The sequence below is a fragment of the Saccoglossus kowalevskii genome, chromosome 4 (assembly GCF_978046115.1).
Source record: "Saccoglossus kowalevskii chromosome 4, keSacKowa6.1, whole genome shotgun sequence".
Lineage (NCBI taxonomy): Eukaryota > Metazoa > Hemichordata > Enteropneusta > Harrimaniidae > Saccoglossus > Saccoglossus kowalevskii.
In genome coordinates this window covers 17824919-17849407 of record NC_140644.1, presented here as the reverse complement: position 1 = coordinate 17849407, position 24489 = coordinate 17824919, and the positions used below count along the sequence as shown (strand labels likewise).

Genomic DNA, 24489 nt, shown 5'->3' with positions numbered 1-24489 from the left:
CAATGATAGTTTCGACGATGTCATGATAGAGGATTTTACAAAATGGATTGTCAAAGCATCTGAATTAGATATCGGTGATAAAATTGGTGAAGGTGGATTTGGGGAAGTTTATAAAGCCCAATATAAGAAACCTGAAGTGAATGAAATTAGCGTTGCTGTCAAGATGTTGAAATGTGAGTTTCATAGTTTGTGGTGAATAGTGTTTGAAATGTACGACTTTTTTCAAATTCTTGAAGTTATTCAACTTTATTATAAAGTAGGCGTATATCTAATAACAATAAATTGTAACAATTAGGTTTTTATTCAATTCTAGCCACCACGTCTAGAACAGAACAGAAAGCGCTATTAACGGAGGCTTATAATCACATCAAACTAGGAGTACATCCAAATATTGTAAATTTACATGGAATAGTTGTTGACAGCGGTGAGTCGCAGATTAGGTTTTTTCAAACGTCTGTAAGTCTAATTAATTAGTTCATACGAAAACACAAATCCCATACTTCTCATCGCGTCAGTGTGTACCCCACCAATTTTCTAATAATTGAAGCAGTAGTAATTAATATTATGCAACTTGAAATTTCATACGTGCTTTGTGTGATCTAATCAGCACTAATTAAGCCATTTGCATTTTATACTTCATTATGATGGTCTTGTCAATTCATTTTGTTGTTGCCGTATCTACAGGTTCTCTGCAACTGGTGGTGGAATTTGCCATAGGGGGCGATCTACGTGCTTATCTGCAGAGGTTGGAATTACAGAGAACAATGGTGGATACACGTGGCACAAGAAATCGAGTTTTTACATTATAAGCACGTAAGTTCACGGCAAATGGTGGTGCCTTGGGATCAAATCTGTATTCGCATAAATTCAATGAGTCTTTATGGGCAACCCACGTATGTTTTATTTATATTCCACTAAATTAAAGTTATATACACTAAAATAAGATTTAGTACAGAATTAAACATGTCAATATTGATACCCAGAGTAGTTCGTCAAGCGTGAACATAGTGTACAATTAATATGAGGTTATTACAAGAATACCTCAAAGGTATTCTTGTAATTACCTTATTATTATACTTTTCCTTCCAAGGATACATCATGGGAATGCCGAAACCCAAAAAGTTTAGAACAGAATCAGCAAACTTCTTTGTGTGGATTCCGGTCAAACCCCGGTGGCAGCCATGTTTGTTTTTATTATTAGAAGACGCTTACGCGCGTAATCATCCCATATTTGGAATTCGCATTTCCTTATATGGTAGGATGGAAATATACTGTAATATAACGCAAAATTACGGCACGCTGTAACTTATGGCATTACGGTGACAGATGTATAATAATAGTAAATAATCTCTTCATAACCAATTTCAGGTTATCCACAGAGACATCGCAGCACGTAATGTGGTTATTTACGGTGATGGCATCGGCAAAATATGTGATCTGGGTTTATCTAGAGATGTGTACCAATCTATTTATCGACGACCACCATGTGCTCAAGACGACAAGCAGGATACGCGACTACCAATAAGATGGATGGCACCAGAAACTCTAGAGGGCGATTTTGTTTACTCTCACAAAAGCGACATGTAAGAATAAAGTGATTGAACCATGACTACATAAATATGAGTTGGATGGATGTATATTGTCATCGCAGTATTCGACATGTGTGTCCTTTCTTGTCATTTATTTTCTATCCCTAGATCACAATTTGACACCATACTATAGTTACGTCATATCACATTTTAATATTTATATATTAATTAAATATTAACATTACACGCTCAAGTGTCGCAATTTAAAACCCTGATCAATGTCACGTTCATTTCCACGAATAAACATAGACATAATGTGTGGTTTATCAACAGGTGGTCATTTGGTGTGTTGCTATGGGAGATATCATCTCTAGGTAAGAAAAAGTGTTCTCACTATCCTCGAATAAAAATCTTTCAAAGTTACTCATTTGTTCTACATTACTTACACGTACAATTATGTTTAAATTAAACACATGTGATGTACAACAATTAACATTTCCTTATTTGTATACCTAGGCTGTCGTCCATTTAAAGATGTTAAGGCAGAGCATATAATGGCCATAATTAAAACTGAAAAGCAGCGGCTGAAGAAATACCCGGAGTGTCCTGATGAATTGTAAGTTATCTATTTAAAGTAGGTTCACGTGCGATCTATGTACAGTACAGTACTCTATAATTTCCAATGATAATTTTTCCAATGCATATTTTTATGACAGGTACAAACTCATGATTAGTTGCTGGCAGGAAGAAGCAAAGAACAGACCCCCTGCATCGGTAATGGTCAAACAACTGAAACGTCTTCAAAGTCAGCAGAAGGTATCCATTTAAACTACAATTACAAATAATGAACTTTACATGAACTTTGATTATCTGTTTCGTTTTATGCTACTATAATACTACTAGATGTGCATACATAGATACAAATATGTTTCATAAAATGAGTGATGATTTTGAAGTTTGGAAACATGATTAATGTGACATTGAATTATTTATAATTCAACAGGTGTTCTTCTCTGATTCTCAATAAGGAGACGACGATACTGGTCGTGATCAAATAACATTATACTTCACACCAATGGACATTAAGAGTCGATATATAGAATAGACCAGTATTAAATATTACACAATCGTACATACCGAACTACATACAGAAAGATGTGTGAATGTATCTACATATAAAGCGTATATTATAACAATTTGCATTGATATAAATTAGGGATGCAGATTTGCATATGCTCAGACTTTCTTTTAATAAGCTATTATCGGAATACACATTAGTTTAGTTAGTTAATATATATTAGACAGTTTAATTTCAATATGAGCTTTCTATGTTTTTTTTTATTAAGCTAGACAAATGAAAAACTTGTTTTTCACATACCAGTTTGTGCATATGTGTAACTTTATAAATCTACAATGTAGTGAAAAAATGAAACATACATCATTTAACGTTTGTGTTGTACCTTAGGAGACCTTTCATGTGCTGTATTTATATGAAATGGATCAGACAAAAAACTAAGATACTCAGTTATGATGATGCAACTCCACATGGTTTCTTATAGACATTGAATTGATGGTCGCTTCTCCATTTTGCAACTCGTTATGATTTTGTAGTGTAGTGTAGTGTAGTGTAGTGTAGTGTAGTGTAGTGTAGTGTAGTGTAGTGTAGTGTAGTGTAGTGTAGTGTAGTGTAGTTTAGTTTAGTTTAGTGTAGTTTAGTGCAGTGCAGTGCAGTGTAGTGCAGTGCAGTGTAGTGCAGTGTAGTGTAGTGTAGTGTAGTGTAGTGTAGTGTAGTGTAGTGTAGTGTAGTGTAGTGTAGTGTAGTGTAGTGTAGTGTAGTGTAGTGTAGTTTAATGAAGTGTAGTGTAGTGTAGTTTAGTGTAGTGTAGTGTAGTGTAGTGTAGTTTAGTGTAGTGCAGTGCAGTGTAGTGCAGTGTAGTGTAGTGTAGTGTAGTGTAGTGTAGTGTAGTGTAGTGTAGTGTAGTGTAGTGTAGTGTATGTAATTTTTTGTTCATTGGTAAATTACAAAACAATAATAGATTAGAAAAATGTTATAACCCCCATAGACAAGACAGTTAAAAGGACCACACACCTAATTAATAATGAGTCATATAGTAATAGAACAAGATACTTCTGTCACATTGATGGGAGATTGTATTATGGTTATCTAAATAAATATACGACCCCACATATATAATAAACCGTGCATACACGTAAAGTCATTGCATTATAAGCATATTATATTTGAGTGTATACATGAATGTATTGTATAATTTGTATTTTTTCTTGCATGTAATTTTCAATGTACAAGTGGCGTGTGCATCATAATGATTTGCTGTTGCTATGGAAACTGGAACAGATTTCAGATTCGGGACATGGTCAGTAACAGAACAGAAACAAAGGGTTCAGCTTGATTTTTTCGAGGGAGCGACCCCTCTGCCCACGGTGTCGCCGCCACTGCAGAACAGAAATGTTCAACGTTTGTCGCACTATATGATAAGTTTTTTTTTTTTACAATTAAACACAATCTTCTTACAAACTCAAACAAGTCTATGGTTTTTTAATTGATAATTTATTATTTATTGAATTCTGTGTTAGTTTTCCATTTGATAAATCCGATTAATCAAGACGCCACGTCAGTGCAACAGCCATCCCTCCATTCCTGAAAATAAACAGTAGGCATGAAATAGAATCATTCAATACCTGAAAAACAAACAATAGCCATGCAATTCATATCATCACATAACGAAATAGAAATAAAATAATACCCATAATCCATATCGGAGTAACAAAACATAATCATGACATTGAAATGTGTTCATACTTCGTAAACACAAATGCCATGGAAACGGCATCAAAAAAGATGACAGCTTTACTCTGTACCAAAAATCAACAATCATATATTAATACATAAATAAGAGCTGGATCTCCAGTCTTCTACACTTAACATACATTCGAATCTACCTTACTACATGGTCCGATGACGTTGCATTTTTTTTTTACTGCAAGGCACGATACGAGAACAGCACTGGCTACCATTAACACATCAAAGATAATAAGAAGACTTAAAACTGTCCCGGACTGTACACCTGTATATTAAGGAATGTTAATGTCCTACAAAATGAAATAGAAAGCACAAATTTGGTGCTATGAGTAATGCATATAAACGAAATCGTACCTTTTTGATGTACAGCATCACACAATGTTTTGGTTGCACTGATCTCATATACTCCAGTTGATGACATGTCTCTATGAATACTTAATTTGGGTGAGGGTGTAAACATAGGTTGACCAGTTGTATATGGTACACGTGTATCAGTCGTTATAAATGATGCTGTACTGGCACTTCCTTTGACATGATTTGTTGTGGTTTTCTCAGGAATTAAATTTTAGTTTGACTTAAAAAGTTAGTTTGACTTATTGTACTATATGTGAATGTTGATTGTATATTATTTGGTGTTCGTGCTAGAACTTTTGGAACTGATCTCGAGCTGACCAACAGACTGCGTATTGTATTTCCATCAGTGGATATGGAATGGGTATCTTCTCTTTGAATCAACGTTGTGGTGTCTTTATTATATCCAGTTATATCTAGTTTGTTTGAACCCGTCATTACATGTGTTTGGCTATGTTTTCTCGATGCTGACGTTGTATTCACTGTTGAGGTAGATTTGTTCAAAGGGATGGCCATTAACTGTGTGGTTCTCGACAAATTTGGTAATTCATCTACTATGTAGTTTTCAGTGGTTATTTGTGTAGGTGTAACAAATCTAGATGCATCAATACTTTCATTGTTGGTAAATTTTTTGAAGATTTTGACATTGGCCCATTTTCTATATCAGTGAAAGGTTTTGATATACACATGTATGTGTGTATGCACTGGTGAAGTTCGATACCAATGACATTACTGATGTCGCTGTCGTACTCTTTACACTGTGTGTCGTAGTTATTTGATTAGGTGTCTGTACATTTATATATGAACTTGACTGCTTAAATACTACTGAGTTCATTACAGGTACTGCTGTAACATCCTCTGCAATATGCGTTTCAGTCATTACTGCTAAAGTTAACAACGTTCTTGGTACTGCTGATTTAATTTCATTGACTGTGGTGGAATCGTTGGTTTTCACTGCGGTGATCGTGGTCGTGTTTATTGGTATACTCGTGGGCACGGATATGTCATCAGGAGTATGTGTTATTAGTGAGATCGTTGATCCCTTAGTAAACGATTTCTTTGTTAATTTTCATGGTATGTGATGTGTTGCAAGAGAAGTGGATGTTTCTGCCATCATAGGTGATGTAATTTTAATTAATTGTGATAGTGATACACTTGTTGAAGTTCTATCTGATGTTTCCATGAAAACTCAAATTGATGACTCCATGAGATGTTGTAGAAGTTCTGGGTGATGTTTTCATAAGGAGTCTAATTAATAAGTTTGACGGCAATCTAGATGATGCTTCTTACATCGAAACTCTAAATGTTGATTTTGTAGGTGTTGTAGGAGATGATTCTATAACAGTTTTAATTGGTTCTTCGATCGAAACTATAGGTAGCGATTTTGTAGGTGTTGTAGGAGACGATTCTATAACAGTTCTAATTGATTCTTCCATCGAAACTCTAGATGGTGATTTTGTATGTGTTGTAGGTGATGATTCTATAACAGTTCCAATTGATGCTTCCATTGAAGCTCTATATGTTTGTGTGGGTTTTCTGGGTGATGATCGTTTGAGAGTTCTAGATGATGCTTCTGTATGCGTACTAGGTGATGTTTTCATCTGCGTTCCGACTAATGCGTCTGTTGAAGATGTGGATGTTTTAAGAGGCGATTTCACAAGATTTCCCGTTGATGCATTCACTGACGCACCAGTGGACGCTTCCATCCTTTTCGATGAAGCATACTCTTTTAGTTACTTACATGTAAACTTGTAATTAAGGTAGTAATGCAAAAAAAAATTAAATTACAAATGTATCAATACTAAAATTACCAATCATTGTGATTCCCCGTGTAAGATTCCACAAGAAATCTCAGCTGGATATGTAAATTACCTGAAATATCGAACAATAGAATACAAACAAAATCATCTTATTTAATCAACAAGAGTAGAAACAGTCACTGCATTCATTTGTTTCTGTGGCTTACGAAATGTATATTTTAAATCTCAGCTTTTCAACAAAGATAACATAAATCACTTACTACATATATCTGTGGCGTTTCCGATATTAACATAATGAAGCTGGGATTCCGTCAACGATGCCCACGAAAAGACATCCCCACATCCATGTGTACAGTCAGTCGATCCACTCTTGATATCATCTACACTCAGCGACGTCGACCATATATTTAGAAATTCAATTTCGCCAGAAAAGCTTTTCGAGTAATCAAACCGGAATTTCCTATATTGTTCCTATATTGTAATAGCATCCCAGTGCCACATATTAATACACGTATTTCGAGGGAGAAAGAATTCAATATTATTCCATGGTAAATAACGTTAAGTGAAGCAGAGACACCTTCAGATTTCCAGTATCCTAAACATAGGCGGTGCCACTGGTTTCTAGTCATATATATATACTTCTCTTCATCTCTATTGTATTTCCGATGACTATATTTAATAAATTTAATAAAACTATCACTCACTGCCTCCATGGAAAACAGAATCTCCTTATTTCTCCAAGGCACTGAGCATTGCAGTATAGTACCCAGCGTATCATTCTCGCTTATATTGTTATTATCGGCAAATGTTATATGTTATTATATACACTATTGAAAGCTAAATATACTAGTCAAGTTTCCACCGACAGTTGTAAACTTTGTACGTGTAAGAACCTTGTTTCGCTGATTACAGATTTGTGATTATCTGTAATTGGCGAAACGAGCCATATATGTATTAAATATTATTATTTTTGGCAAATATTTTGTAAATATTGAACATATAAAACCCATATTCACTGAATACAGTTCATTTTTTATTAGGTGTGTTATTCTGTTTCGTTTCGTTTCTTCGATTACAATAAGCCTTCTCCGTATGCTCGTGTTGGAAGTGGCGGGTAAGTCCCGGTGGGAAAGTTCAGGCGGACGTTTGCGGCCTAGTCGGGGCTATGGGTCCGCCAATTCGGGGTCTAGGGCGGTGTATGAGAGTGGTTGTTGCAAGAGAGGGCCTACAGCGGGCGCAGCAATCCTGTGGGTTTATTTCTGGGGTCTATTGCAGACATTAGCATTTTAAAAGGCCTATTTGCCTCCCGCGCGGGCCCGCTCTAAAAGGTGAAAAACACCCCGCTTCCCCGCTAAAGTTGGAACGCACATGGGGTAGTAACAGCATATAGAGTGACCCCGCGGGGTGTAGTTACTAGCTATAGTTAAAGGGGACCCGCTCAATCCTATGGATTGCACCAAAGAATCATGGGACACTATTGTTTATGTTGTTTACAATGTTAATCTATCTTTTGTTATCCATTGTTATTTTAATCCAGAAAGTAAATTTGTTGTGAGATTAGGCTTAACTGGAAGATGCCCCTTTAACTAGACTAATGTAACTTCCAAGCCTTCGACCATCTATGGGGGGGGGGGGGTAAATGGGTTATAAGTAAACACATGGGAACGACCCCACAAAGCGTTTAACGCTATAATAATAATCAAATAGACGTGTATGTTTATTTCTAGTGACCCTGAGTCTTGAGTACGCACTGCTGCCACGCGCTGGGGTGCATTCATTCGTGATTGTGGTGATGGAGATGGAGGGTTTTCGACGATCTACACCATTCATGATACTATTACTAGCCATTTTCTGTATTCAAGTACTGAAGAGTCAAGGTAAGCCAGGGATCTACGTAACCGTGCGACTACTTTCTGCAATAGAACATTTTTAGTAGTGTGTACTTGAGTAGGTAACATCTTCCAATCTCTTTTTTCCGTCTCCGATTTCATAAAATGAAAGTCGGTTTTGTATTTGAGGTGGTATGTTTAGACATCCCTTCTTTTCGGTGTAAAATCTAGAATAGAAGTACATACACAAGAGACATAAATACAATCCATCACCACATCCGGGCATCACAAATAACACGTAACAACATATTTAGTACAAAACATGTTGACATTGAAGCGTTGAACTTCTTCCTTTGCGATTACTAGAGAAGCATGTTGATACGACCATCGCTGTGGATTTAATATTATTTCTGTTTTTTTACTATAATTTGTCGATTTACCATGACATGTCATTGGGATGTACCTTGTTATATAATTACATTGCATTACCCCCGTGTTAATCAGTCACGGAAACCAAATACAAATGCTCTAAGCTCGGACCGCCCTGCACATTCATTTATTTCGTGATGATCGTGCCATTTCTGCTGACAAGACATTGGTGCTTGTTATGGTACAGTTTACTTCTAAGTCACGAACAAGTAAAAACGTATACAAATCAATGATTCGTAATTAACCAACTGAACGCTATACAGACAAAAGTTGAACTTGAATGCAACAATATCCGCACGGGAATAAACAACTGGGTTGCTTTTTTTAAAAATTATATATCGCGGTGTAAATCTCATTTAACTAGATCGGTGTTTTTGTATCCGTCTACGGCCTTGTCACAACGCCCACCGTTGACGGTATACAAACAAACGATCATCAGTTATATTGAACAATTCATAGTCAATTCGTCCCGCATTCGTCCCACAAGTCGATTTGTCCCAATTCACATTCGTCCCACGAATCAACTCGTCTCAATTCACATTCGTCCCACGAATCGACTCGTCTCAATTCACATTCGTCCCAATTCGAATAGTGGCGAACAAGGGAAATGGGAAATGGGATTGTTTCCATTACTCGTATATAATTAGAATGTGAGCGTGCATGGTTACCATATGCTAGCGATTGTACTTGTCGTAAATCCTTACTCTCTGCAATAGATCACAAGTGCAAATATATTTTATTGTTTTTAGTCCCCGTTCGGACGAAGACGGGGACTTATAATTCGGTCTCCGTCCGTGCGTGCGTGCGTCCGTCCGGAGTCATATTTTAGAATCCTTTGGACCGATTCCGTTCATTCTTTGCATGTGCCTAGTACTTTATGTGGGACATATGCACATGTAGTGGTTTAGCGATTCGATTCAAAATGGCCGACTGGCAGCCATCTTATTTTTTAAAAATGTATTTCGGACAAGCTTTGTCAGTTTTCATTTAAATTTGGTACATATTACTATATCTCTGTCACCCATGTATCATTTTCATTGATATTTAGCATTTCATAAATGGATACATGTACATGTCAATTCAATTTGCAATTTGATCAAATTTGGCCGACTGGCGGCCACCTTGTTTGTTTAAAATGTGATAACTTGGATATGCTTTCACTATGTTTTTTTTGTTATGTCTTAAACCAGAGGGGTCGTCACGCAACACATGTTCGAATTTGATGTAAATAAACAATCTGTTGTATACGCCACTTGGGACTCAAGTTTCAAGGACATGCTCGCGACAAGCCCTCCACTTTAATATGACGAGCACAAAGAGAACTTTCAAAAATTTCACGGGGACTATGTCATTTTCAATGACTTGTATTATATTATTTTACATTTTCTAAACTTTTTGTATTTTGGCATTCCCATGATGTATCTTTGGAAGGAAAAGATGTATAATAATTACGAGGTTATTACGAGGTTATACCTCGTTAAGGTTATTACGAGGATACCGAAAAGTATGCACTCAGACAGTACGTGGTCGTATCGTTTCCGCTGCAAGTCAGTCGTTACGCCGCAGTACTGTCTTTGTGCATACTTTTCGGTATCTTCATAATAACCTCATATTATTTACACAATAAGAATATAGTAATCAAATGTATCAGTCATTTCTTTGTTTCTCTGTCCACAGACCCATGCGCATATGGTGACCTTTACGGCAGATCCCTGGTGTTTGAATCCGCTGCCAATAACTTCGTGATGCTTCGCACGTCCTCTGATGACATCACGGAATTCACCATCTGCATGTGGATAAGAGTTGGCGAGAATGATACGCTGGGTACTATACTACAATACTCAGTGCCTTGGAGAAATAAGGAGATTCTGTTTTCCATGGAGGCAGTGGGCGATAGTTTCAATTTATTAAATATAGTCATCGGAGATACAATAGAGATGAAGAGAAGTATATCTATGACTAGAAACCAGTGGCACCACCTATGTTTAGGATACTGGAAATCTGAAGGTGTCTCTGCTTCACTCAACGTTATTTACGATGGGACAATACTGCATTCTTTCTCCCTCGAAATGCGTGTATTAATACGTGGCACTGGGATGCTATTACTAGGCCAAGAACAATATAGGAATTTTCGGTTTGATTACTCTAAAAGCTTTTCTGGCGAAATTGCATTTCTAAATATATGGTCGGCGTCGCTGAGTGAAGATGACATCAGGAGTGGATCGACTGACTGTACACGTGGATGTGGGGATGTCTTTTCGTGGGCATCGTTGACGGAGTCCCAGCTGTTTAATGTTAATATCGGAAACGCCACTGTTATATGTAGTAAGTGATTTATGTTATCTTTGTTGAAACATTGACATTTAGAATATGCACAAAAATAAATAAAGATAGTGACTTTTTTTACTTTTTTTGATTAAATTAGATGATTCTATTGTTCCATATCCCAGGTAATTTACATATCCAGCTGAGTATTTTTTGTGGAATCTTACACGGGAGATCACAATGCTCGGTAATTTTAATTAGTAAGATTTTTGTTCGTATTACTATCTTAATTACAAGTTTTACATGTAAGTAAATACAAGCTCTATGTACCCTAGTACAACAAACTCTCTATTTGTTTATTATAGTAACTCAAGCAACAACAATATTTGCTGCAATTCCATCAACAGCAATTAGAACAACTAATCACCCCACACCTACTTCATATGAGACTACTAAAGATTCATCAGTAAACACAACAATAGAGGATGTTTCATCGAAAAGTGATGCGGAAATGCCAAAAAGCAGACACAACACAAACAACTGGGCCACCTACAAAAGCATTAATTGGAGCCGATAAACAGGCATCGAATGGAAAGCTTACACAAGCATTGAGTGGATATTGGATGAAAGCGTCCACTGGTGCGTCAGTGAATGCATCAATGGGAAATCTTATGAAATCGCCTCTTAAAACACCCACATCTCCAACAAACGCATTAGTCAGAACGCCAATGAAAACATCACCTCATACGCATACAGAAGCATCACCTGGAACTCACACCGATGCACCAATTAGAACTCTCAAACGATCATCACCCAGAACACCCACAGAAACATATAGAGCTTCGATGGAAGCATCAATTAGAACTGTTATAGATTCAATTACTACAACTCCTAAAACACCTACACAATCACCACTTAGAGCTTCGATGAAAGAATCAATTGGAACTGTTATAGAATCATCACCTACAACACCTACAAAATCACCATCTAGAGTTTCGATGGAAGAATCAATTGGAACTATTATAGAATCATCACCTACAACACCTACAAAATCACCATCTAGAGCTTCGATGAAAGAATCAATTGGAACTGTTATAGAATCATCACCTACAACACCTACAAAATCACCACCTAAAGTTTTGATGAAAGAATCAATTGGAACTGTTATAGAATCATCACCTACAACACCTACAAAATCACCATCTAGAGCTTTGATGAAAGAATCAATTGGAACTGTTATAGAATCATCACCTGCAACACCTACAAAATCACCATCTAGAGCTTCGATGAAAGAATCAATTGGAACTGTTATAGAATCATCACTTACAACACCTACAAAATCACCATCTAGAGCTTCGATGAAAGAATCAATTGGAACTGTTATAGAATCATCACCTACAACACCTACAAAATCACCACCTAGAGTTTTGATGGAAGCATCAATTGGAACTGTTATAGAATCATCTCCTACAACACCTACAAAATCACCATCTAGAGCTTCGATGAAAGATTCAATTGCAACTGTTATAGAATCATCACCTACAACAGCTACAAAATCACCACCTAGAGTTTCGATCGAAGAAGCATCATCTAGAGTGCCGTCAAACTTATTAATTAGAACCCTTACGAAAACATCACACAGAATCCCTACAAAAACACCCCCCAGAACTTCTACAAAATCGTCATCTCTCATGGAGTCATCAATTGGAGTTTCCATGAAAATATCAGATAGAACTTCAACAAGTGTATCGACACTATCACAATTAATTGAAATGACATCATCTATGATGGCAGAAACATCCACTTCTCTTGCAAAACATCACATACCATGGAAATTAACAAAGAAATCCTTTACTAAGGGATCTACGATCTCACTAATAACACATACTGCTGATGACATATCCGTGCCCACGACTACACCAATAAACACGATCAACCCAGTGAAAACCAACGATTCCACCACAGTCAATGAAATTAAATCAGCAGTACCAAGAATGTTGTTAACTTCAGCAGTAACGACTGAAACGCATATTGCAGAAGATGTTACAGCAGTACCTGTAATGAACTCAGTAGTATTTAAGCAGTCAAGTTCATATATAAATGTACAGACACCTACTCAAATAACTACGACACACAGTGTAAAGAATATGACAGCAACATCAGTAATGTCATTGGTATCGAACTTCACCAGTGCATACACACATATATCAAAACCTTTCACTGATATAGAAAATGGGCCAATGTCAAAATCTTCAAAAAATTTACCAACAGTGAATAGTATTGATGCATCTAGACTTGTTACACCTACACAAGTAACCACTGAAAACTACATAGTAGATAAATTAACAAATATGTCCAGAACCACACAGTTAATGGCCATCCCTTTGGACAAATCTACCTCAACAGTGAATACAACGTCAGCATCGAGAAAACATAGCCAAACACCTGTACTGACGGGTTCAAACAAACTAGATATAACTGGATATAATAAAGACGCCACAACGTTGATTCGTGGAGAAGATACCCATTCCATATCCACTGATGGAAATACAATATACAGCTTGTTGGTCAGCTCAAGATCAGTTTCAAATGTTCTAGCACGAACACCAAATGATATGCAATCATCATTCACATTTAGTACAATAAGTCAAACTAACAATTTAATTCCTGAGAAAACCACAACAACTGACGTCAAGGGAGGTGCCAATACATCATCATTTATAACGACTGATACACGTGTATCATACACAACTGGAGTATATGAGGCCAGTGCAACCAAAACATTGTGTAATGCTGTACATCAAAAAGGTAAGATCTCGTCTATATGCATTCCCCATAGCATCTATGTTATGAACATAGAGTTTCAAAATACACACGTCTATTTCACTTTGAAGGACATTAACATTTCTTAATATACAGGTGTACAGTCCGGGACAGTTTTAACTCTTCTTATTATCTTTGATGTGTTATTGGTAGCCAGTGCTGTTCTCGTATCGTGCCTTGCAATACAAAAAATGCAACGTCAGCGGACCATGCAGTAAGGTAGATTCGAATGTATGTTAAGTGTAGAAGAATGGATATCCAGCTGTTATTTATGTATTAATATATGATTGTTGATTTTTAGTACAGAGTAAAGCTGTCTTCTTTTTTGATGCCGTTTCCATGGCATTTGTGTTTACGAAGTATGAATACATTTCAATGCCATGATTATGTTTTGTTACTCCGATATGGATTATGGGTATTATTTTATTTCTATTTCGTTATGTGATGATATGAATTGCATGGCTATTGTTTGTTTTTCAGGTATTGAATGATTCTATTTCATGCCTACTGTTTATTTTCAGGAATGGAGGCATGGCTGCTGCACTAACGTGGCGTCTTGATTAATCGGATTTATCAAATGGAAAATTGACACAGAATTCAATAAATAATAAATTATCAATTGAAAAACCATAGACTTGTTTGAGTTTGTAAGAAGATTGTGTTTAATTGTAAAAAAAACTTATCATGTAGTGCGACAAACTTTGAACATTTCTGTTCTGCAGTGGCGGCGGCACCGTGGGCAGAGGGGTGGCCCCCTAGAGAAAATCAAGCTGAACCCCTTGTCTCAGCAAAATTTGTCGCTCAAAACGAAATAAATGGCGTTTCAAAGAGGGTCTAGATTTCAAAGTTTTAAGGGCGAGCATGCCCTCGGACCCCCTTGGTCCTCATGCAAAATTTCGTGCCGCCGCCTCCGCCGCCTCTGAACCTGAAATTTGTCCCTGTTTCCATAGCAACAGTAAATCATTATGATGCACACGCTACTTCTACATTGAAGATAACATGCAAGAAAGAATACAAATTATGCAATACATTCATGTATACACTCAAATATAATATGCTTATAATGCAATGACTTTACGTGTAAGCGCTGTTTATGTTATATCTAGGGTATTATATTTTCACTACACTACACTACACTACACTACACTACACTACACTACATTACACTGCACCACACTACAAAATTATAACGAGTTGCAAAATAGAGAGGCTACCATCGAGGAACAGCACAACCATTAAATTATGCCTGTTTCGTTTTTTGCTATAGATTTCAACCACTACATTGTAGAGTTATAAAGTTACACATATGCACAAACTGGTATGTGAACAACAAGTTTTTCATTTGCCTAGCTTAATAAAAAAACATAGAAAGCTCATATTGAAATTAAACTGTGTAATATATATTAACTAACTAAACTGATGTGTATTCCGATAATAGCTCATTAAAGAAAATCTGAGCATATGCAAATCTGTATCACTAATTTATATCAATGCAAATTTGTATAATATACGTTTTATATGTAGATACATTCACACATCTTTCTGTATGTAGTTCGGTATGTACGATTGTGTAATATTAAATATTGGTCTATTCTATATATCGATTCTTAATGTCCATTGGTGTGAAGTATAGAGTTATTTGATCTCGATCAGTATCGTCGTCTCTTTATTGAGAATCAGAGAAGAACATCTGTTGAAGTATAAATAATTCAATGTCATATAAATCATATGTTTCCAAACGTCAAAATCATCACTCATTTTAAGAAACATGTTTGTATCTATGTATGCACATCTAGTAGTATTATAGTAGCATAAAATGAAATAGACAATCAAAGTTCATGTAAAGTTCATTATTTGTAATTGTATTTTAAATGGATACCTTCTGCTGACTTTGAAGACGTTTCAGTTGTTTGACCATTACCGCTGCAGGGGGTCTGTTCTTTGCTTCTTCCTGCCAGCAACTAATCATGAGTTTGTACCTGTCATAAAAATATGCATTGGAAAAATTATCATTGGAAATTATAGAGTACTGTACTGTACATAGATCGCACGTGAACATACTTTAAATAGATAACTTACAATTCATCAGGACACTCCGGGTATTTCTTCAGCCGCTGCTTTTCAGTTTTAATTATGGCCATTATATGCTCTGCCTTAACATCTTTGAATGGACGGCAGCCTAGAACACGAATAGTGAATTTATATGTTGCCGTACACCTCGTATCACATATGTATTTAATTTAAACATGATGGTGTGCGTGGCGCAAATCCAGATGAAGAACATAGAGTCTTTTTCTTACCTAGAGATGATATCTCCCATAGCAACACACCAAAAGACCACCTGTTGATACAACACACATTGCACATATGTTTATTCGGGGAGACAAATGCGACATTTATAGAGGTTCTATAATTGAGTTATTCCATGTAACGTGTAATGTATTTCATTAATATATAAATAATATGACGTGACTGTATTATGACATCAGTGTTTAATTTAAGGACGCAAAATAAAACAAACAAACAAACACATATACACAGAACACAGGACGGTGGCGTATCTGGGTGTTGTGTAATTAATTACGAAATTTAATCATACATGTGGTTTGAGTAGGTATTTTGGATCGTATTTTGTTAAAAGTAAACTAGTCAAACTTAAATTATGAATAATTCCAAGACATGGCATCACCACCTTCACCTCTCACTATCAGAAAGTTTCAGAAGTAAGAAAATGAACGCAACAGAAAGATTTTACGTGACAATATGACGTTATTACGTAATAAACCACAGTATAATAAGATAACGCACACACACACACTATCGACACAATACCATATCGCAATACAATCTAATCCGTAGAAAATGAACTTTGTATATTTATGTATGTTGGTTCATTCAACATAAACGACTCACTACATCCTTACATGTCGCTCTTGTGAGAGTAAACAAAATCGCCCTCTAGAGTTTCTGGTGCCATCCATCTTATTGGTAGTCGTATATCCTGCTCGTCGTCTTGAGCACATGGTGGTCGTCGATAAATAGATTGGTACACATCTCTAGATAAACCCAGATCACATATTTTGCCGATGCCATCACCGTAAATAACCACATTACGTGCTGCGATATCTCTGTGGATAATCTGAAAATTGTTACAAAGGATATACATTTGTTTCACTCTATATGCACACAATCTATACTTCACTGTACATGTTGATTCTAAAAATATTGATAATATGTTCAAATACGCGATAAAGTGACAGATACTGACAGGAAATTATTTAATTTGTTGGCTTAATCGAAGCAGAAAACAGGAGTAAGGTACATTATTAAAAGTTTACGATGAATGTATTTTGTGGAAGATTCAGTGATATCAAACTGGTGTGCCACGCTACTGTATCGCAAGTCTCATAATTTGCTCGTACTTACTTGCTTGTGATGTAAAAACTCTAATCCCTGTGCCACGTGTATTGCCAGGGTCATAAGAAATTCCCCTTCTTTTGGCATATCCATCACTGTTCTCTGTAATTCTAAACTTTGTAAATGAGCAAGTAGATCGCCCCCTTTGGCAAATTCTACCACCAGTTGCAGAGCACCTATGAATATGATACCGTTAAATTGTCTTGATAAGACCATCACAATTAGGTATAAAATGACAATGTCACTCGCCAAATCGTGGTCGGTCACACAAGTAAATATACATTTCAGTTGCGTGATGGGAATTACAGTAAGTTGAATTAAAGCGGGAGGGTCGTCACCTGCGCACGCGCGAGAATTGAGTCCCAAGCGACGATAACAACACACGCTAAAAACGGAAAGGCTCATGGGTAGACGCTTGTTTGTAAACAACGAAACGCTATGGCCATCTGACGCATGCGCAGGTGACGACCCTCCGCTTTAAAAATAACACAATTAATAGCTAATGGGTTTGAGCATTGAACTAATTAATTCGACTTGTTGAAAAGTGGAAATTGGAGAAAAAAAAACTAATTTAAGACTCACCGCTGTCAACAACTATTCCATGTAAATTTACAATATTCGGATGTACTCCTAGTTTGATGTGATTATAAGCCTCCGTTAATAGCGCTTTCTCTTCTGTTCTGGAAGTGGAGGCTACAAAACCAGTTTTACAGAATATGAATGTACGTTATACGGCTCATATAAAGACAATATGTCCTAGTAATACCACATAATATTATGCTGATGTAGAGCCGATATATTCTAACTTATGAAGTCGATTGAAATTGTAATAGAAAACGTACACTCAAAACATTACTAAAACTAAAAAAAACTCACATTTCAACATTTTGACAGCAACATTAATTTCCATCACTTCAAGTTTCTTATATTGGGCTTTATAAACTTCCCCAAATCCACCTTCACCAATTTTATCACCGATATCCAATTCAGATGCTTTAATTATCCACTTTGTAATATCCTGTATCATGGCATCGTCGATATTTTCGTTGTCTGTTTTTGCAATATTCTGAAACACGAGTGAATATCACATTGATGTGAATTCAATTGGAATTTGGTATTTTACACAACGTCACACATATGGACGGAAAACTTTAATATTCTGCACATTCATCTGGGATACAACTGATACTAAAATAAATTATTATCCGATCACTTGTATGACAGCTGACTGTGTCTCACTACCTACTTCAAGCATCATAAGACGGTCCGATGCAGAGGTGTAGACGGATCCGTTCGGTTTACGGCGCTTGAGTACAACTATGATAACCAAAACTGCGATAAAAGCAGCAACCACTCCAAGTATTACGCCTGTTATTACGCCTGTATTTGGATGATTGGGTGGTTCAACTGTAACGAAATGGTGATTGGCTGGTTCAACTGTAAAGAAATGATATGGCAATGGTGAAATGTCATATGAAGTTGTATAATTTGACTTCACGGTCAATGCGAGTTCAAGCGGGTGGATGCATTACTTAAATATTCAAGTAAATGATGGCAGTTTTACCTTCACAATACTCTCCATCCCAACCTGCTATGCAAGTACAATTCCCAGTGACCGGATCACAGATTCCGTTGTTCAGACATTTACATGTTTCACTACAATTCCGTCCATATGAACCGCTTTCACATTCTGTGAGAAATAGAAAGTATTTCCGTACTTGTATCGCAAAATTTATTCTTAAACCTCATTAAAATCAGCGTAAAGCACATTGTTTCAAATATAATTACCATAAGCTATCGTAAAATCAAACTTTTGTTGATTCACGTGCACGTGGATTAACTTTGGCTCAACTATATACAGGTATTTCATCACAATTATGGTGACATTATCAGCAGTGAACTTTTGCCCGTCAGACCAAAAATGTATCATGGTGAAATCAAAAAAGGCCGCCGTGAAACTACTTAAACAAATTGAATACATGTCAAATCAGCAGCGAATTTCAAACCGTTTGAAATTGTTATGGCATAATCACATAGATAAACACTCTGGTACTAGTCTTCTCATGAAAAACAAGAAACTTAAACTTGATTGGTATTTTTTTTTCAATATTAGTTGGACACAAGAAGAGAAGCAGTTTTTCTAATTTGGTTACAGTGGCAATTGTTTGAGTAAATTATCCGCCATCGTTCGTAAATGTAGGCAGTAACAGGAAACATATCGCTTGGAATGTAGTAGCGCAATTAACATAATTAGCATATAATCACATGTGCTTGCCGACGATAGTTAAAAGCCACTCACCTATATCGCAAGAGCTTCCCATAAGGCCAGCAAAACACAGACATCCACTATATCTTCCGCAAGTAGAATTTACTGAACATGCGCAGTTCCAAACACAGAGTAAACCCCACATTCCATATGGACATTCTGAAATCACATAACTTACAACATAAGCGCCAGCTGCAGGTTATTTCACAGTAAAACAATCTTTTTTTTAAATTTAATATTTACCTTCGGTCTGTAGCTGATAAACTCCTGAATACGTTTCTTTTTTGTCACTGGTAATCTCACATTTGTAAGTACCAGTTGTGACTTGCTTGTCTTCGTAGTTGACGTCCAGTACAAACGGTATGTGGTACTCCACATCCCTGTATTTGCATAGACAACCAAAGTAAGTAATTCCAAATACACTAGACAATCAGTAACACAACATGTGTATATGTTTTGCCTTATGTTTAATACGTTGTTTAACACAGATCAAATTATGATTACTAGTTTAGCATATTTTAAAAATTACCCAAACTCTCCGACTTGATTGTCATTATAGAACCATCGTATACTCGATGTATTGAAGTGATATGCACCGCAGGTCAAGGTCAACTCGTTACTTATGTACACGTCATCTCCCGTAGCCTCAATCACAACTTCAGGAAAAGCTGAAATAATAATAATAATAATAATAATAATAATAATAATAATAATAATAATAATAATAATAATAATAATAATAATAATAATAATAATAATAATAATAAGAGTCATAATTTGTGTTTGAGTAAGTTACTAGTATTACATGTATTTAGAGAACATTTAATGAGTGTCTAATGACATCAGATTTAATTAATATTTATTAATTTATTGTGCAGTAATGTTCCGAGCATTTTGTGAGAAACACGTGAAACTTACTACACTCGGTTAATAAATCTGATACTACGGGTCACGATTCTGGTTATAGAATTTTGAATATGTCTATCGTTGAAATCATAATAATCGTATGTGATATGTTTCAATTTAATTCTAATTAGTAATGTGTTATGTGTTTATAGATGTCATACATAATTATAATTTGTCAACACCTTGATGTTCCATTTACCCTATTAACGGTTTAACGGTAGTTCTGTTCTAGTGTAGTCCGCGCTCAGTTGTTAGTTTTCATCTAGTTATGCACTGTTTATGCTTTTATGACATTCTACACCTCTCTAATCAGCAATAAATGGTGTTCACGTTAACGTTGAACAAGGGATTCGTGAGTTTTCAAGTTCAAGTTGTTCCGTTCATGTTGGAATGTGGCCGACCGAACCCAACCAGAATGTCTCCAATTCGTAATTAATTTCCCAATAAAAAGTAAAACCACTTTTGTTATTTGTGTGTGCGTCCTACTAAATCTTATTAACGCGTCCGATCTCATTTGCATACCAGAAAGCCGCTTAAAGCTTGGGATGTTATAAACGACATTTTGCAATAGGACAATAGGGAAATAATATGACTGACTGAGAAGATTGCGACCCGGGAGATCGTTGAGTTGGATCGTACTTAGTTTGCAGTTACATTGGAACTTAGGAACTGTTCAAATTGTAAACGCATAACTAAAAAAACTTCTGTTTTATTCTGATTTTGATTAGACCGATTTAGTATGGATGAGTTGTTAGTCCGTGTTGCGTGTTGGTATGTATATGTTTGTTTGCTTGTGACTATTTGCATACTTTAACGCGCATGCGCAATAAAATTACACTACCTCGGTCGCATGATATTCCTCTCCACCCTGGGGCACACAGACATGCACCGTTGAAACTGTGACAGGAGGCACCATTCAGACAATTACACGAGTTCGAGCATTTTGCACCATAAAGGCCACGTGGACAAGCTGTGTGAACACGAACGCAGAAGCTGATTAGTATCGGCAAAAATAATTATGAATTATATTGTCCGTTCAGTTTCATTACCAATGCATCAGTTCATTTTCTACCTTTTACTGTCGCGTTGACGACCACAGCAAGCACTGACGGACTCCGAGAAGGAATTTTCCATGTGCATTCCAAAGTCGTAAAACCGGATATGACGTTTAGATTGTATTCCGCTAACAATTCGGTGTATTCTGCCCACTCATCGGCGGGTATTTGCGGAGATGTTGGCCAATTATCTTGTAGCGCATACAGCGTGACATCGAAGCTAATTTTGTGTGTTCTTTTAGTGACGTCAGTACACTCGAATGTAGACAGCTCTATCACTGATAGATCCAAATTATCGCTCGCATCGAGTGCGGTGTATATCGTCATATGGCCTGAAACGAAAATACAGGAGTGTTATTAAATGACGTGTGACCCTCATTGAAAATGTTAACGTTTTGACATTAACAAAGTCAAAATTAAACCGACTGCGTGATTAGTCAAACATAGCTTGTTTTTTGTCTTTTTCTTTTTTTAGTAATTCTGTTTTTCAAACTTCATGACTATGGTTTACCCCCCCCCCCAAATTCAGTGAAATGTTTGCTTATCGACAAGTCAGTTGTTTTTTATTCTTTTATACTGGACAGCAAGCAATAGTTCATAAGGTCCAACGTCACGTGACATTGACAACTACAGCGGTGGTCGTCGCGCAGCGCGTGTTCGAATTTCATGTAAATAAACCATTGTTTGCACGCGTTGTATACGTCGCTATGCGTCCCATATCGAACAGGACGCGGCACGACGACTGCCGCCCTTTAAGTATTCAAGCTTAGTATGGCGTCCCTTATTCCGGTTCGTTTATCCGACAAGATCTCAATTCGTACACTATTTATTGTCATAAATACTATATACTGCTCAAATTGACGCGCGAAAAATAAAAGTTAACCCGCCAACCGTGTTTTCTCTAAACCACGCCCACTGATGAGAAGTCATACAAAATGGAAGACTTTTATTTTTCGCGCGTCGCGTGTTTTGAATTAACAAGCGTTGTGTCGTCACCGGAAGCGCTGTCCCAGCCAAAACCTGTGTCATATGACGCCTTACTAGCCGATTTTGGCTAAAATTCCGCTCCGCCGCCTCTTTACAACAGTGTTTATACGCGGAACTTGATATTGCTTTTTACAATTTGGGTTGCCTTTTAATTACAGATTTTTGTGAAATATTGTATATTTAGTGAAATATTATTGTCATACATAATTCAAATTTTGAAACAACAGAAACTAACACACAATAACGATAATAAAATTTGTGTTTGAAGTTCGAAAGTAGTTGCGTTATTTCCGGTTTCAACTAGTTCGAAAATAGAACGTCCTTGAGCGCAATAAAATCGCGCGTAGAACTCCATCCGAACCAGACATTAGCAGCGTAAACGTATTGCAAATTTGTCCAATTTTGGGGCCAGTATGTCCTTACAATATTTAATTTTAAAATATTTAGTATTTTTTAGTAAACATGCCCCTGAAACGAGTTGATATACCCGTAAAATACGTGCCGGCCGACGATTCACTTCTAAACATTCGAAATTTCAAACAAACTCCCGACACACCTTGTGCGATATGCGTCATATCCGGTGTTGAAAGAACGCCGACCTGCAGCGTCAATGATTGACAAGTTGTTAGCAAAAAGATTGTGCGACGCGCACCGTCGGCGGCTTTTTTATGACGTTTTGAACACTTAGTCAATTTGAGCAGTTTAATCACTGCTGTGATATTCATAGTCACATACATCAACTTTGGCACGACATAATCGACCTGTAAGTTCAAGAAAACGCGTCTTTACCGGGGCTTGGCTGGAGCTGTTCACTACAGCCAGACTTGCCGCGAAATAATCCATATTGTTCAGAAGCGTGGGAATTGAGTCCCAAGCGACGCCAAGGTCTAAGGGTAGACGTTTGTTAATAAACAGTGACACGCTATGGCCATCTGACGCGTGCGCAGGTGACGACCCCCCCCCCCCCCGCTTTAAGAGCTTGGAATATGGCATTCAGTTGGATGGAATATAACACTGTCTGTCCGTGTGCTGTTCCTGTTATTATTGCACGTGAAAAATCACAACGTCCCTGTCGCAGAGAGTAGTGAATTACCATGGGTGTCTGGGACTTACTCTTACCCGCAGAGAAGATAGGCATCACAAGGTTTTTTGACTTTCGGCTCACTATGATGAACACTTTGTTGGTTGCGTCATAACAACAGTTTGTTGATATCAGTGTTCACTTGTTACATATACCGGTACATATTTGTCTGGTGTCAACCATGTGTCATTGTAGTATACATTCTCATGTGAAATCACAAGTAAACAATTTCTCTCATTGCCTGCTATGCGATAAATGTATTCAGAAAAGAAACTCAAAAAATAACAAAAATTACACAGTATAAATCGCACGATGTATAAATCGAAGCTTGTTAATTTTAACTTTGATTGATGACGCCCCCAGGTGTTAGGTCTGAAAGATATTAGTCTTTGTTGTGTAAATTTCACTTTCTGGACGGTTTCACAACAGTGAACGAAATATTTCAATGTTTACCTTCTCTAGATACCATTATTACAACTGAATTGCCAGACTTGTGGGGCATTTGCAGTTTGTGGATAAACCAGAAACGGATCACGAGTTCACTGAATAAAAATAGCCATTTCAACAACAACAATACATTAAATGGCAGAAAATGGCATATGTAACGCCCACGCCGATTGGCTACTCACGTATTGAATCACTTCGTCGGTATGTACCGCTTTATAATGCGTTAGAGCTCATATTGAATTGTTGTTCAAAACATTATACAGTTGAATATATTGTATACAATCAGACGACTGGAAGTTTAAACATTTTTGTGGCTGTTTTCAATACAATAGACACATGTGTTTCCTTGTATTAATACAAAACTACATTTGAAGGAGCATATTGGATAGGCTCAAGAAGAAAGATACGATGTTGATATCAAAACGTTTTTAGGGACAAAATCAAAAATCCAGTATGAATACGTAATGTAGTTGACTTCAGCTATCCGTCATAGTCCTTTGTTGAACATGAACTGATATGCATT

At 36.7% G+C, this 24489-nt stretch overlaps 1 protein-coding gene across 1 annotated transcript; it reads right to left on the bottom strand.

Moving 5' to 3' along the window:
• Positions 1-14442: 14442 nt before the first annotated feature.
• On the bottom strand, positions 14443-18806 carry LOC146746667 (fibroblast growth factor receptor 1-like). Its single transcript, XM_085498281.1, has 10 exons — positions 18800-18806; positions 18471-18661; positions 18101-18290; positions 17807-17917; positions 17234-17400; positions 16732-16946; positions 16108-16148; positions 15887-15986; positions 15687-15786; positions 14443-15497 (listed from the first exon to the last, which is right to left on the bottom strand). Exons 1-10 carry the CDS (start codon positions 18804-18806, stop codon positions 15474-15476), a joined length of 1146 nt encoding a protein of 381 aa, XP_085354407.1. The 3' UTR covers positions 14443-15473.
• Between the last annotated feature and the right edge of the window lie 5683 nt (positions 18807-24489).